Below are 12,842 nucleotides of genomic sequence, written 5' to 3' on the forward strand. Positions count from 1 at the left end.
GGTGCCCAGCAATGCCTGGAGTTGTATAACCATGGCTTAAACATCCCTGATTTCTTTGCAAATTCCAGGAGTTGCATAACCATGGATTAAACATCCCTGATTTTATCTCAAATTCCAGGAGTTGCACAACCATGGATTAAACATCCCTGATTTTATCTCAAATTCCAGGAGTTGCACAACCATGGATTAAACATCCCTGATTTCTTTGCAAATTCCAGGAGTTGCACAACCATGGATTAAACATCCCTGATTTCATCTCAAATTCCTTGGATTCAGGAAGATCCCAACTCCAGCCCCCGCCAGGCAGCGGAGCCCTTCCCCAGGCGTGTCCCAGGAACTCCACAACTTCCAGGGAAGTTGCCCAAGACCAAATCCCAATAAATAAAAGGCTAAAATTGAGGATTTGTTTTTCCAAAGCTCATCCCAGTGGGAAATCTGTGGGATAACAAAGGATTTTCTTCCTTATATTTTCCAAAATTTCACTCTGCAAAATCCGTTTGAATCGTTCCCCTCGATGTCCCATTGAAATTATTATTCCAGGTGCTGAATATCCAAAGAAAGATTTTCGGGATCATTCTGTTGGGGGATTATTTGAAGGAAAAGCTCAGTGGGAGGCTGTCAAAATTCCCGAAAATTGTCAGCTGGATGCTCCCAAGGAAGGAGGCAAATGGAGAAGGATGAGTTGGAGGAGGATGGATTGTGGGAATGGACTAGGAAAATAAAATAAAATAAAATAAAATAAAATAAAATAAAATAAAATAAAATAAAATAAAATTTAAAAATAAATAAACTAAAAAAAATATAGAGGTAATAATAAAGTAATAAAAATTAAAATAAAAAATAAATTAAAATAATAATTTAACCATAAAATGAAGTAAAATTAATAGAAATGAAATGAAATAAAGAAGTAAAAATAAAAAATATAAAATAAAAATAAAAGTAGAAAACACTATAAAAATTAAAAGTAAAATTAAATAAAATGAAGTTTAAAAAGTAAAATAAAATAAAATAAAATTACGTAAAATAACATAAAATGAAATGCAATTTAAAAAATAAGATAAAAATAGAATAAAGTACAATAAAATAAAGTAAAAAAATAAATTAAAGGAAGAAAAATAATATAAAAATAATAAGTAAAATGAAATAAAATGAAGTTTAAAAAGTAAAATAAAACAAGAAAATAAGAATAAAATATAGTAAAATGACATTTAAAATGCAAAATAAAATAAAATAAATTGAAGTAAAATGACATAACATGAAATTAAATAAAAATAAATAATGTAAAATAACATGAAATGAAATGAAATTAAATTAAATAATAAAATAAAATAAAAATAGAATAAAGTAAAATAAAATAAAAAAGTAAAATAAAAGTAATATAGGCTAAAATAAAACTATATTAATATAAAAAAGTAAAATGAAAATAAAATAAAACAATAATAATAATAATAAATAAATAGGAATAAAATAAAACAAGAAAATAAGAATAAAATATAGTAAAATGATGTTTAAAAAATGAAACAAATTGAAGTAAAGTAACACAAAATGAAATGAAATAAAAACAAATACCACAACATAACACATGTAACGTAACATAACCGAACATAACGTAACATAACGTAACATACATGAAATAACGTAACGTAACATAACGTAACGTAACATGAGATAACAAAAGAGAGCAGAGCTCCCTAAGGGCCCAGCCGATATCCCCGAGCGCAGGAGGCTCCAAAGGCGAACCCCGCGCGGGCGATGCCCGTCCCACCTGGCGGATGCCCAGGCGATAGGCCAGGATGCGATCCACGGCGCTGGGATTCATCTGCGTCCACTGCAGGCTGTAGGAGTAGACCCGTGGCCGGTTCTGCCACAGCGGGTTGTATGTGTCGTAGTAGAATTCCGGGGCGTAGGCTTTTCCTGGGGGAAAAGGATGGAATTAGGGAAAGCAGTGATGCCTCAGGTTTGAGCTGTTCTATTTTCACATTCTGTGCTGCTTTAGGGTGCAGTTCTGAGCTTCATATGGTGAGCTCTCTGCACAGAGCAAGGAGACAAAACAATTCCTGCTCCAGCTGGGCACCAAGGACAAATGATCCAAACCTCAGGCCCAGGAGCACAAACAACGTGGGCTGGAGAGAGAAAAACAAGCAGGATGGGACTGCACGGGCTAAAGCTGGAATGGGACAATGAACTGCAATGTGCCCATGGAGCAGAGCTGATCACAGTGAGAGCCCCCGGGAGCGCTCGTGCATTTTGGGACCATTTGGGTTCATCTTGGGTGCAGCCCTGGCTGGGCTCTGGTGCTGCCCAGGGTGGATCCATGGAGGAGATCCTTTGAATAAATCCCTGCTTTATTCTGGAACTCCATCTAACTCCTTCTGCTCCAGGGCAGACTTCTCAGGGCATCACTGGAAATCATGGAATGGCCAGACAGACAGAGAATAACTCAGCCAGCCAAGAATTCACCCATCCATTGGGAAAAGGAGGGAAAACACAGGGAAATCATCAGGAAATAACTTCAGTGGGCATTCCCAGATCCAAGGGTTCCAACTGGAGCCACCCCTCATTCCCAGCATCCACGGGCTGAGATCCAACTGCAGCCATCCCTTCATTTCTGGGATCCAAGGGATGAGATCCAGCCCCTCATTCCCAGGATCCAAAGGTTGAGATCCAACTGCAGCCACACCTCATTCCCAAAATCCAGTGGTTGAAATCCAACCCCTCATCCCCAGGATCCGGAGGTTGAGATTCAACTGGATCCAGCCCCTCATTCCCAGGATCCAAAGGCTGAGATCCAACTGCAGCCACCCTCTCATTCCCAGGATCCAAGGGTTGAGATCCAGCCCCTCATTCCCAGGATCCAAGGCCTTGAGATCGTTCTACTTCCATCCGTACTTCTGCAGGGATTTGGCAGTGGGAATAACTGGAAAAGGGCTGGAAAAACCTGGGAAAGCATGGCCTGCCTGTCACATGGAATATGGGAGGGGTATGGATTCATTAGTCCCTTCCCTTAACTGGGATTTTAGGAATATGTGACAAAACAAACACTGAACTTAGGGATTTTCTCCTCAAAACTATCCCTGACCCAGGTGGAAATAGAGAGGGATGAGAAGCATTTCAAATTCAAAATGGGGCAATTTCCATCAGCAGAAAAGCAGTGAGAAGAGGAGGAGAAAAGGCCTTAAAAGCCCCCCAAAATGCAAAGGAACAAAGGCAAAATCCTGGGAATAAACAGCAACATGGCACCTATTGATCCAGCTTTTTTCTCCGACCACGCTTTTCTTTTCCAGGGATAAAAAGCCCTTTTAGCCAAGATATTTTCCCCAATTGCCCAGGGTAGGAGGACCTTCAATTAGCCCGGAGTGGAGGAGCAAACAACAATATTCCAAAGAGAAGGAGCAAAGCAAAACTGCTGCTGGAAAAAAGGGACTGCAGTGGGGATAAAAAGGGAGCAGCTGTCGAGATGATTTGTTTTCCTTGTTCCTGAGAAGTGGGAATAATGGGAAAAGCTCATGCTGGATGCAAATTATCCTCTTCCCACTCCCACTGCTGTTGGATATAATGGGATCTCTGGGGGGGACTGAGAGGAGCCGTAATGAGCCACTTGTCACAGGAGGGGCACTTGAACAACACCGGCACCTTTGGGGGAATAATGAGGCACCATGAAGAGCTGCATTATCCCAAATCCCTGTGAAAACAACACCGGGAATGGAGAGGCTGGAAATTCAACATCACAACACTGAGAGCTTCCCCTGTAAACTTTGGGAAGCGGGGATGTGGTTTGGTGTGCAGGGAAAGCAGAGGTGGCTTCTGGAAATGTGGGAGTTATGGGGAACCTGGAAATGTCCCTTGTCCCCAAAGCCCTTGGCTCTGGATCTTGAGAGAGGAGGGACCTGGAGCTCCTGGATATGATCCAGGGGAGGGATGTGAGGATGTTGGTTTGCTGGTTTTCTCCAAGGCTTCCCAGAGCTTTGAATGGAAGCAGAAGTTGGGTTGTGTAACACAGGAAGTTCAGCTCCTGGTTGGGAGCCTGGAGGTTGGCAAGATGTGGATTTTAGGGTGGGAAGATAATTTTTAGCTGGAATGACAGGAATGTGAAAGGTTTCTGGGATGTCAGCTCTTAATGGGCTTCCCACCTCAAAGCCCAGAGTTTGTGGAGTTTCATCCTTGGGGATCCTGTGTGCAGCTCTGGGATCAGCAGGAGAGGAAGGACCTGGAGCTCCTGGGTCTGGTCCAGCGGAGGGATGTGAGGATGAGGAAGGGCTGAGGGAGCTGGGGCTGCTCAGCCTGGAGAGGAGCCCCAGCTGAGAGGGGCCTCAGCCCTGGGTGTCCCCATGTGTCCCCGTGTGTCCCTGTCTGTCCCTGGGTGCAGGGTCTTGAGCACTGCCAGGGATCCAGGGGCAGCCACATCTGCTCTGGGAATTCCAGCCCAGTCCCTCCCCACCCTCTCAGCCAGGAATTCCTTCCAATATCCCATCTAAATCTTCCCTTTTCCAGCCTAAAGCCATTCCCTGTGTCCTGTCCCTCCATCCCTTGTCCCCAGTCCCTCTCCAGCTCTCCTGGATCCCCTTTAGGCCCTGCAAGAGGCTCTGAGCTCTCCCCGGAGCCTTCTCCTCTCCAGCTGAACATTTTCAGTGATGAGCATTTGTTGTGCAGCATTCAATCCCTCCAGACAGTGCATCCAAGCATTTTCCACCAGTCCTGTACCAGTGTAAGGTCAAAAATGGGATGAAATCTCGGTGAATTAGAGAAACCAAGAAAAGGGAAAAAGTCACTTCAGCTGCTCCATCCCAAGCTCCATTGGGATCTAAAAGCTGGAGAAATGTCCTGAACAGAAGTGGATTGAGGCATTCCCCTTGTCCTGGCACTCCAGGCCTTTATCCAAAGTCCCTCTCTCTGTCCCTGGGTTTGAAGTTGCTAAAAACAAGGAAACAACATCCCCCTCCCAGCTCTGCAATCCCCCAGATTCCCATTTCTTTACCAAATGGACTGAAATATCCTAATGCAGAACTCTGAAGATCATTTATTATCATCCCTTGGGATGGGAATCCAGGAGGCAGAGTGGTTTCTATCCCAGTTCTCCAGATTCTAGAGGATCTTGGTGCTGGAGTTTGATTTCTCTCTGATAAAAAGGATCCATCTCTCGGTGACCATTTCCCACCCTGCCTTCAAACCCAGAGCTGTTTTCCACATTTCAAGAGGATTTCATTGTTGGCTCCATGGCTTCCTCAACTTTTCAACTTTCCCTAAGTGTTCCCATCCCTTTCATCCTCAGATCTCAGACAATAAATCTGGCTCAGGACCAGCTGTTTCTGACACCTGAATTTCTCAGCTGTCAATTTGTGGCCCCTAAAATCTGCATCTAAAACATTCTGCCTCCTTGGATTCCACATTCCTTATTTCTAAAGACTGGGGGATTTTTAGTTTTTAAAATAAAAGGAAAGAGGTTCAGCTGGTGCCTTTTAGAGAAAATGATCAGCCAGGATTCCTCATCCTGTGGTCCACTGGGATCACTCAGCCATTTATGCCTGAGGAAAATAATCCCTTAAAGAAATTGTTGCTGGACTGGGAAGTGCAAATTCCCACTGGGATGAGAGCAGCGCATCACAGGGATCCCAGCAATGCCACAAGTGCCCCAAACCCTGTGTCCCTAAATGTCCCAGATCCCAGAGGGTGGGACTGGTGTTGGCTCCCTGTCCTGCAGGCGCGAACAATGGGAACTGTGTGCACATCGAGCATTCAAGGAATCATTTCCTTATCTGTTTCCTCCTTTTCCCATCAAGTTCCGCCAATTCCTTGGAGTTTTGGGGATTGCAGCAGCTCTGTCTCCTGCTGGTGACAGGAGCTGGCTGTGAGCACTGAGCAGAGCAGCTCCCACTCTATCACATTCAGGGAAAGAAAATAAAATCAGAGATTTATAAATGCTTCCTCTTTTGGCAATCTCAGCTCCAGCCCTTTCCATCTTTACAATGCTGGGAGAGCATAAATCCTAAATAAAACACTGCATTTAACTGTGTGAAATAGTGGGAGACGCTGAATTTATGGAAAATGCTGCCCCTTCCCGTGCTCTGCTTTATTCCAGGATCTCTCTTTCATGGAAAGGTTGCAGGAAGAAAGAGAAGAAGTTTTGTTCTCTATTTGCCTTTGGGAAAGGCAACATCTGTCTCCTCCTGGATCTGCTTCTCATCCCAATCCTGCAGCTGGATCATCCCAGTCACCTCCTGCCTCTCCAAAACCATGGAAGCTGAAAATCAGGGAATTATTTGGCTTGGAAGGGACCTTAAAGATGTTATTGCATTTGTGGCCTTCCCTTAATCCTCCAGGAATGAATTCCAGAGTCTTCCCTGTCCTCCAGGAATGAATTCCAAGGTTTGGATTGTTTGGGCTGAGCAGCTGAAGGCACTTAAGCATGGTTAAGCTTAAGAAAGTCTATTAATATTAAAATATTAATAATAAATAATCCCCCCAATAGTGGAGGAAGCAGCTGCTCCAGGGAATTCCAGGGACAGACAACCCCATACCTGCTGCTCCCACTGGGAACTTGGGGATGAGACTTTCCCACCCTTCCCAGAAAAATCTCTTCCCAAAATATTTGCAGAATTATGAATATATTGTAACTTGCAGGGAAGGGATGATTTGGGAATAAAATAAACTTTTAATGCCTAATTGGGGCACAAATTTCAATTTATCTGAGGTCTGTCCATCTCCAAGGGGTTTAGAGGTTCCCATTCCAGGCACAGAAACCAAAGATCTCAAAGATCCCAAAGAAAGAAAAACGTGGAATGCTCCAGTGGCATCCATGAGATTCCTTCTCCAGGTGCCCTTCCCGACTTCCTCCCTTTCCCTGGGGTTTTCCCGAGGATCCAGCTCCTCCCCAGCGATACCCAAATGTGACATCTGCTGGCTGAGCCCTGCAAGAGCTCCCGTTCCCCTTCCTGCAATTCCTGCTGCTCCTGCATGGGATTCCCGATCCCACCAATCTCCACCGACCCCAGGAGCTGAGCTCGAGGTGTTCCTCAGCTCCGTTTCCATCCGTTTGGGGCCGTGAGCTGCGTGGCGCTAACTTGAGGGATAAATAATCCAGTTTTAGTAGGATCTGGAGATTCCTGCTCCCCACACTGGGATGGGTGAGATTTGGGAAGCTCGCATTCCCAGATATCCAAGCCTGCCAGCATTCCATGCCTTCATTTTTATATGGCAGCACACACCCTACAGGTGTGCACGTCTGTGCCTGGCACGAAGCAATTCCTAAAGGAATGGGGTCCACAATTCCAAAGAAATCCCCCACTCAGTGTGGAGGTGGCAATTTATGTGTCACCTGTGGGAATCCTGCAGAAATCCCACGGGAATGGCACGTGAGGAAGGGGGAGATGTTGTGACATGTCAGTGAGTGCCAAACATCTGATTCCTGAAGGATGGGCAGGGAAAGGGATGGGATGTGGGCCTGGAATTGTAAATAATCAATAATAAAATGTCACCACAGGCACAGGGAGGGAGCTGTGACCTCTGAGGAGGGGGGAGATGGGGAAGCTCCTGGAAAAATGGGATCAGAGCACAGGGAAATGCAGCAAGGACAGGGTGCAGCTCTGTGGGATCTTTGGAGCAACACAAGGAGCAGGAGCAGCCCCTGGATGGACTCCAGCCCTGGCCAGGCTGCTCCCTGTCTAAAAGTAGTAAACTGACCAGAATTTTAAGTTTCGTTTCTTTACACTGTCAATAAGAAAGAAAAAGTTACGGAGAGAAAAGAAGCGTTCTAAAAGTTTTGTTCTGATTCTCATTACGCACTTATTACTCTTTCTTTTAGTCGCTGTTCATGAATTTTTCTTTATGCCCTTTTAAAGTTTTGAACCCGCTTTGCCTCTTTCCTAATCCTACCTCACAGCAAGAAGTGAGTACATTAGTGATTAGCCAACACTAAACCCACCACACTCATTTAGTACATTAGCCAAAAAAATCTCAAAATTAGTGAAATCTCAAATTAACAAACCAGAACCACTACACTCCCCCAGCCCACGGGAATCACAGCATTCCCGAGCATTCCCACAGCTCTGCCTCCACACCTGGAGTTGCCCATGCCCATCCAGGCTCCATCCATGGATCCCAGCTCCAGCCAGGCCCCCCAAGGCTTCACAAATTTTTCAGGGTTTCCCAGGAAGCTGCAGCTCTCCCCTCTTGGCATTCAGTATCCCTACCCCTGTCCCTTCCCAGCTGTGGGCTCCCAACTTCCTGACAAATCCAACAGGCTGCTCAACCACTCCTGAGCCAGCCCACAATTCCCTCACATCCCACAAAGAATCACTTTAGAGGGAGAAACCCAACAAAATTGCAACCAGGAATGGACCGAAATGAAGATTTCCAAGGAATGGCCCGACCTCATGGCTGCCCCTGGATCCCTGGAAGGGTCCAAAGCCAGGCTGGATGGGGCCTGGGGAACCCTGGGATAGTGGGAGGTGTCCCTGCCCATGGAAAAGGGTGGAACAAAATGGGATTTCAGGTCTCTTCCAACCCAGACCTGTCTGGTATTTTGGATCACATCCAGCAATTACTTTTTGGGGTGAAATCCCTTTATTTTCCTTCTCCCCCAGGGGCAGACTAGCAGGAAGGATTCCTAAATCTGGAGCAGAGGGAAAACCTCAGCCATCCTCTCCCTTCATCCTGGAATTCAATCCTCCAGCCTTGGGATGGAATGAATTAACTTCATTTTCCTCTCCTCACTGCTGACAGGAAAAGCAGGATTGAGATCCAGCAATCCCACCTTGTCTCCTTCCCTAAATTTTGCCACTGCCTGCTCCTCTGACAAAGTAAATATCCCAAATTTCCAGACTGGAATAATTGCCAAGCAGGTGTTTGCTGGTTCAGCATCGACTGCCTTTGCCGGGCATTGGACCAGGAGATCCATGAAAAATTCCTGTTTCCCAGTGGGAATTGTCATTCCCACTTTCCCACCTGTGGTTTAACTTGCCCTGGTCAAGTTTTTAGGGCAGGACAGAATTTGCTGCCAAGGGCTTGGCAAAGCTTCTCCTCATCCCAATCCTCCAAATCCAGGCAGGAATTCAGCTGGAAACAAAAAAACACCCATGCTCTGCATGCCTTGGAAAGGATCTTTCCTGCTGGACATTTTTAGGAGATGCTCTGTAGGAATCTCCAAGGTTTTTAATTAAAATAGAAACCCCCTTTCCTGGCAGATGAATGGAAAAGGATTTCGTACTGGTGCTGCTGCTCCAGTTGGAATTTTAAGGCTCACAAAAGTGGCAGCCACAGCTTCTCTGGGATTTTGGTTCCAGTGGGAATTTGGAATTTGGAAATGATTCCAGCTCCATGCTGAGGACCACGGTGCTACCAGGAACGGTGGCAGGGACACAGAACAAACAATGAGGCAGAAATTCCTGAACAAAGCACCTGGAGAGGTGCCTGATCTTATAGGGCAATGTTTAGTTGTGGTTTGGACAAGGCTGGAAAAGGGAATCTCCCAGGGAATTGGGAAAAATGAGAGGATCACCAACACATCCCAGCCTTCATCCTTCATAAATGTGGGAAAAAAACTAAGGATGATTTCCCAAAGAGGGGACAAAACTTTCCTAAATCCACTAAATCTGAGTTCATGTTGACTTAAATCCATGGAGGGGGTTTGCCAAGGGATGGGGTGGATATTCCATCTCTGGAATTGTCCAAGGTCAGGTTGGATGGGGCTTGGAGCAACCAGATTTCATTAAGATTGTCCCTTCCATGGCCTTTTCCAACCCAAACCATTCCATAATTCGAAGACCTTTCATGGAACAGGTCCATCCTTGCCTCATCCATAAGAAACAAGGGTGGGGGTAAACCCAATCCAGGGTTTGCTGTGCTCCATTTTGCCACTTGAAATATCCAAAAATCAGGGAAAATCCAGAAAAAACAAAGTATTTCCATGTGTTCTCCTCTTGGAAAAGTCCAAAAGATGCTTTTCATTAGAGAAAAGACGAGTTTCCAAAGAGTTCTTTCCAGAGGTGGATTCTGGGATCATCAGAGGGATGATCCAGTGTCCATCTCCTCAAATCCCAGTTTTCTGGGAGAAGGGAAGGCCAGAGATGTGAGGTACCTGAGTGTCCCATAGATTAGTGGTGGAAGGTTGGACTGGATCATCTCCGGGGCCTTTTCCAACCTGAATCATTCCTGGCACCACCAGAATGCTGCCGTGGATGGGGATAATCCCTTCCAGAGGTACTGGCAAGGAAGGAATGTTTGGATTGTCGGGTTTGCTCGGCTCTCAATTCAGCATCGCCAGCTTCAAAGAGCTTCCAAGAGCTCCAAGGAAAGGGAAAGCTCTGATCACGAGCTAACAATTAAACCCTCCCCAATTAGCCCTTGATTGGCTTGATGTTGCATTTGGCTTGAAGCACTGTCGGGGTGATGTAAGACAAAGTAAATAATTAAAGATGAGCTCATTAATTAACGCAATATCCCCCAGCAGAAAAATTCCATAGGGCAGAACAACACGGAATTAATATTCCAAACTGTCTTCCCTCGCTGGTGGGATCAGGAGTTGGTTGATAAAAGGAATTAAGTCCATGGAATGACATTAGAACTTTGTTTAGTCCTACCCAGGGCTGTGATGAATAATTGAAATATTGAATTTTAATATTAAATCTGCAGCCCTTCCAAGCCAGCCCCATCCGCTATGGACAGAGATTCCTGGTGGAAATAAAGGAAGGAATCCCACACAGATGTGTATCCAGCCCTGATTAAAGAGTTTAATGGATAGGGTACAAAATATTGTCTAAAAAAACTAAAAATCCCTCTTTGGACACAACTTTGAGGACAAATTCAGCCCAGGGCAGCCCCAGCAGAGCAAATTCCAGCTCAAGGAGGTCAAATTTCCCAAACTGAGGAAAAATTTCAAACCAGGACTTGTCAGGTAAACTCAGTTCTAGGTAATCCTAATCTTAACTGGCTCCCCAGGGGCACAGAGAATCGTGGAATTGTTCAGGTTGGAAAAGACCTTTAGGACCATCAAGTCTGGCTGTCAATCCACCCCCACAGCCACCACTATCACATGGCCTCAAGAACCACGTCCATGTTTTTTGGACAATTCCAGGGATTGTGACTCCACTGCTGCCCCCGGCAGTGTTTGACAGCCCTTTCCATGAGGAATTTCCCCCTAATATCCAACTTTAGCCTTCCCTAGGGCAGCCTAAGGCTGTTCCCTCTTGTCCTGATGCTTGTTAATGATGCAGAAAAAGAACAACAAAGAAGACAAAGTGGGAAGAGAAGAAGTAAGAGAAGAAGGAGGAGGAAGAGGAGGAGGAGGAGGAAGAGGAAAAAGAAGAAGATGAGGAAGAAGATAGAAGAAATGGGGAGGAGGAGAAGGAGAAGGAGAAGGAGAAGGAGAAGGAGAAGGAGAAGGAGAAGGAGAAGGAGAAGGAGAAGGAGAAGGAGAAGGAGAAGGAGAAGGAGAAGGAGAAGGAGAAGGAGAAGGAGAAGGAGAAGGAGAAGGAGAAGGAGAAGGAGAAGGAGATCCCACTTCATCTCTCCTTTGCAAACTGGGAACCTGCAAAACACAGAGACCAGCCCACCCTGCCTTGATAAACCCAGACTACAGTGAGAAAGCCGTTCCTGGGCTGTCCCCAGCTGGCCAGGCCAGGCCAGGCTGTGACCCAGCAGGGCTCAGGTGTGTCCTGGAGGAACCTCTGCCACTTCATCAGCTGCTCCAGGGTGGGAGAAGCTCCCTGAACTCATCCTGCTCCTTCTCCAGCACCAAACCCTCCCTCGGGGAGGCTCCCCCGCCTCTGGCATTCACAGATCCGGTTTGATTTATTTGCTCCCAGACCTGGCAGGGTTTTCCGAAGCCACAGCCTGGAATGGACTTTTTGTTGCTCTTTGGATATGATCTGGCCCTGAACAAAATCTCGAGGTGGTGAAGCTGTGAGGAGCATGAACTCAGCTCTGCTTTCCCACAAACACAATTTGCCTTGTCACTTCTTATTTATTTTGAAGAGACTGGCAGGTTACATCTGCCTCACATTGGCCCAGATGCTATAAATTAACCCCTTTTCCATGTGTGATTTATTTGGCTTTCATCTCCTCCAATCTGGCTCAAAATATACAGGAAAAAAAAAAGGAGATTCTGCAGGCTCGGGGGTCAGAATAAATATTTCAAGCCAGGCTGCATGAAATGCTGTACTGAAAAGCTTTCTCTGAGAATACCAATGGTTTTCTGCAGCCCCAGTCCAGCACATTTCTATTTTCCTGCATGAAAAACCAGAAATAAACCAGCTAAAAATGGGTTACAACAACCCATTATTCCCCCCAAAACAAAAGCTCCACACAACTGCCACATTCCTGCCTTGCAGTTATTTATTGGGCTTTTTTTTCCAATTATGCCTAAGAAGTGCCCCATTTCTTGTCTCTATTCACATTCCCAGTGAAATTCAAGCCTCCTTTTTAACCATTTCATAATTTTCTTCAGCGTTTTCAGTTCCCCAGGGCTTTGACTCCATCTGTGCTGCTGAGATTTGGGATCACAACAGAGCCACTGCTCTGAGAGCAGTGGAAAAGAATTTATTTCCTAAATAAAGTAGGTTTTAACTTTAAGAAAAGCCAAAATGTTACTTCCAGCATCCTTAATCCACCATAAATTAGCAGGATGGGACGAACCCTAAATGAGCCCAGGGAGGGATGGGAAATGGAAAACATGATAAAATCATTTTAGGACTCATTTTCAGTTTTGTGGTTTGCTCAAACCACTCCAACTGCCCCAATCCTGGCAAAATAATTGCCTTGGAATAAATTTCCACAGTCTGGGAACCAAATCCTAATGAATAGTTTGAACCAAATTTACTCATTTGAGAACAAACAATTTTTCTATTTTC

General features: G+C 45.3%; 1 protein-coding gene across 2 annotated transcripts in view; it reads right to left on the bottom strand.

The window, feature by feature from the left end:
* The window catches only part of MDGA2 (MAM domain containing glycosylphosphatidylinositol anchor 2), a 191,385-nt gene that overhangs the window by 29,721 nt on the left and 148,822 nt on the right, over nucleotides 1–12,842 (bottom strand). For both annotated transcript variants that reach the window (XM_068194878.1, XM_068194879.1), the window contains one exon: nucleotides 1,766–1,914. In XM_068194878.1, coding sequence (XP_068050979.1) covers nucleotides 1,766–1,914 — 149 coding nt within the window. The remainder of the gene's footprint in view (nucleotides 1–1,765; nucleotides 1,915–12,842) is intronic.

Source organism: Anomalospiza imberbis, chromosome 6 (genome assembly GCF_031753505.1).
Source record: "Anomalospiza imberbis isolate Cuckoo-Finch-1a 21T00152 chromosome 6, ASM3175350v1, whole genome shotgun sequence".
NCBI classification, from domain to species: domain Eukaryota; kingdom Metazoa; phylum Chordata; class Aves; order Passeriformes; family Viduidae; genus Anomalospiza; species Anomalospiza imberbis.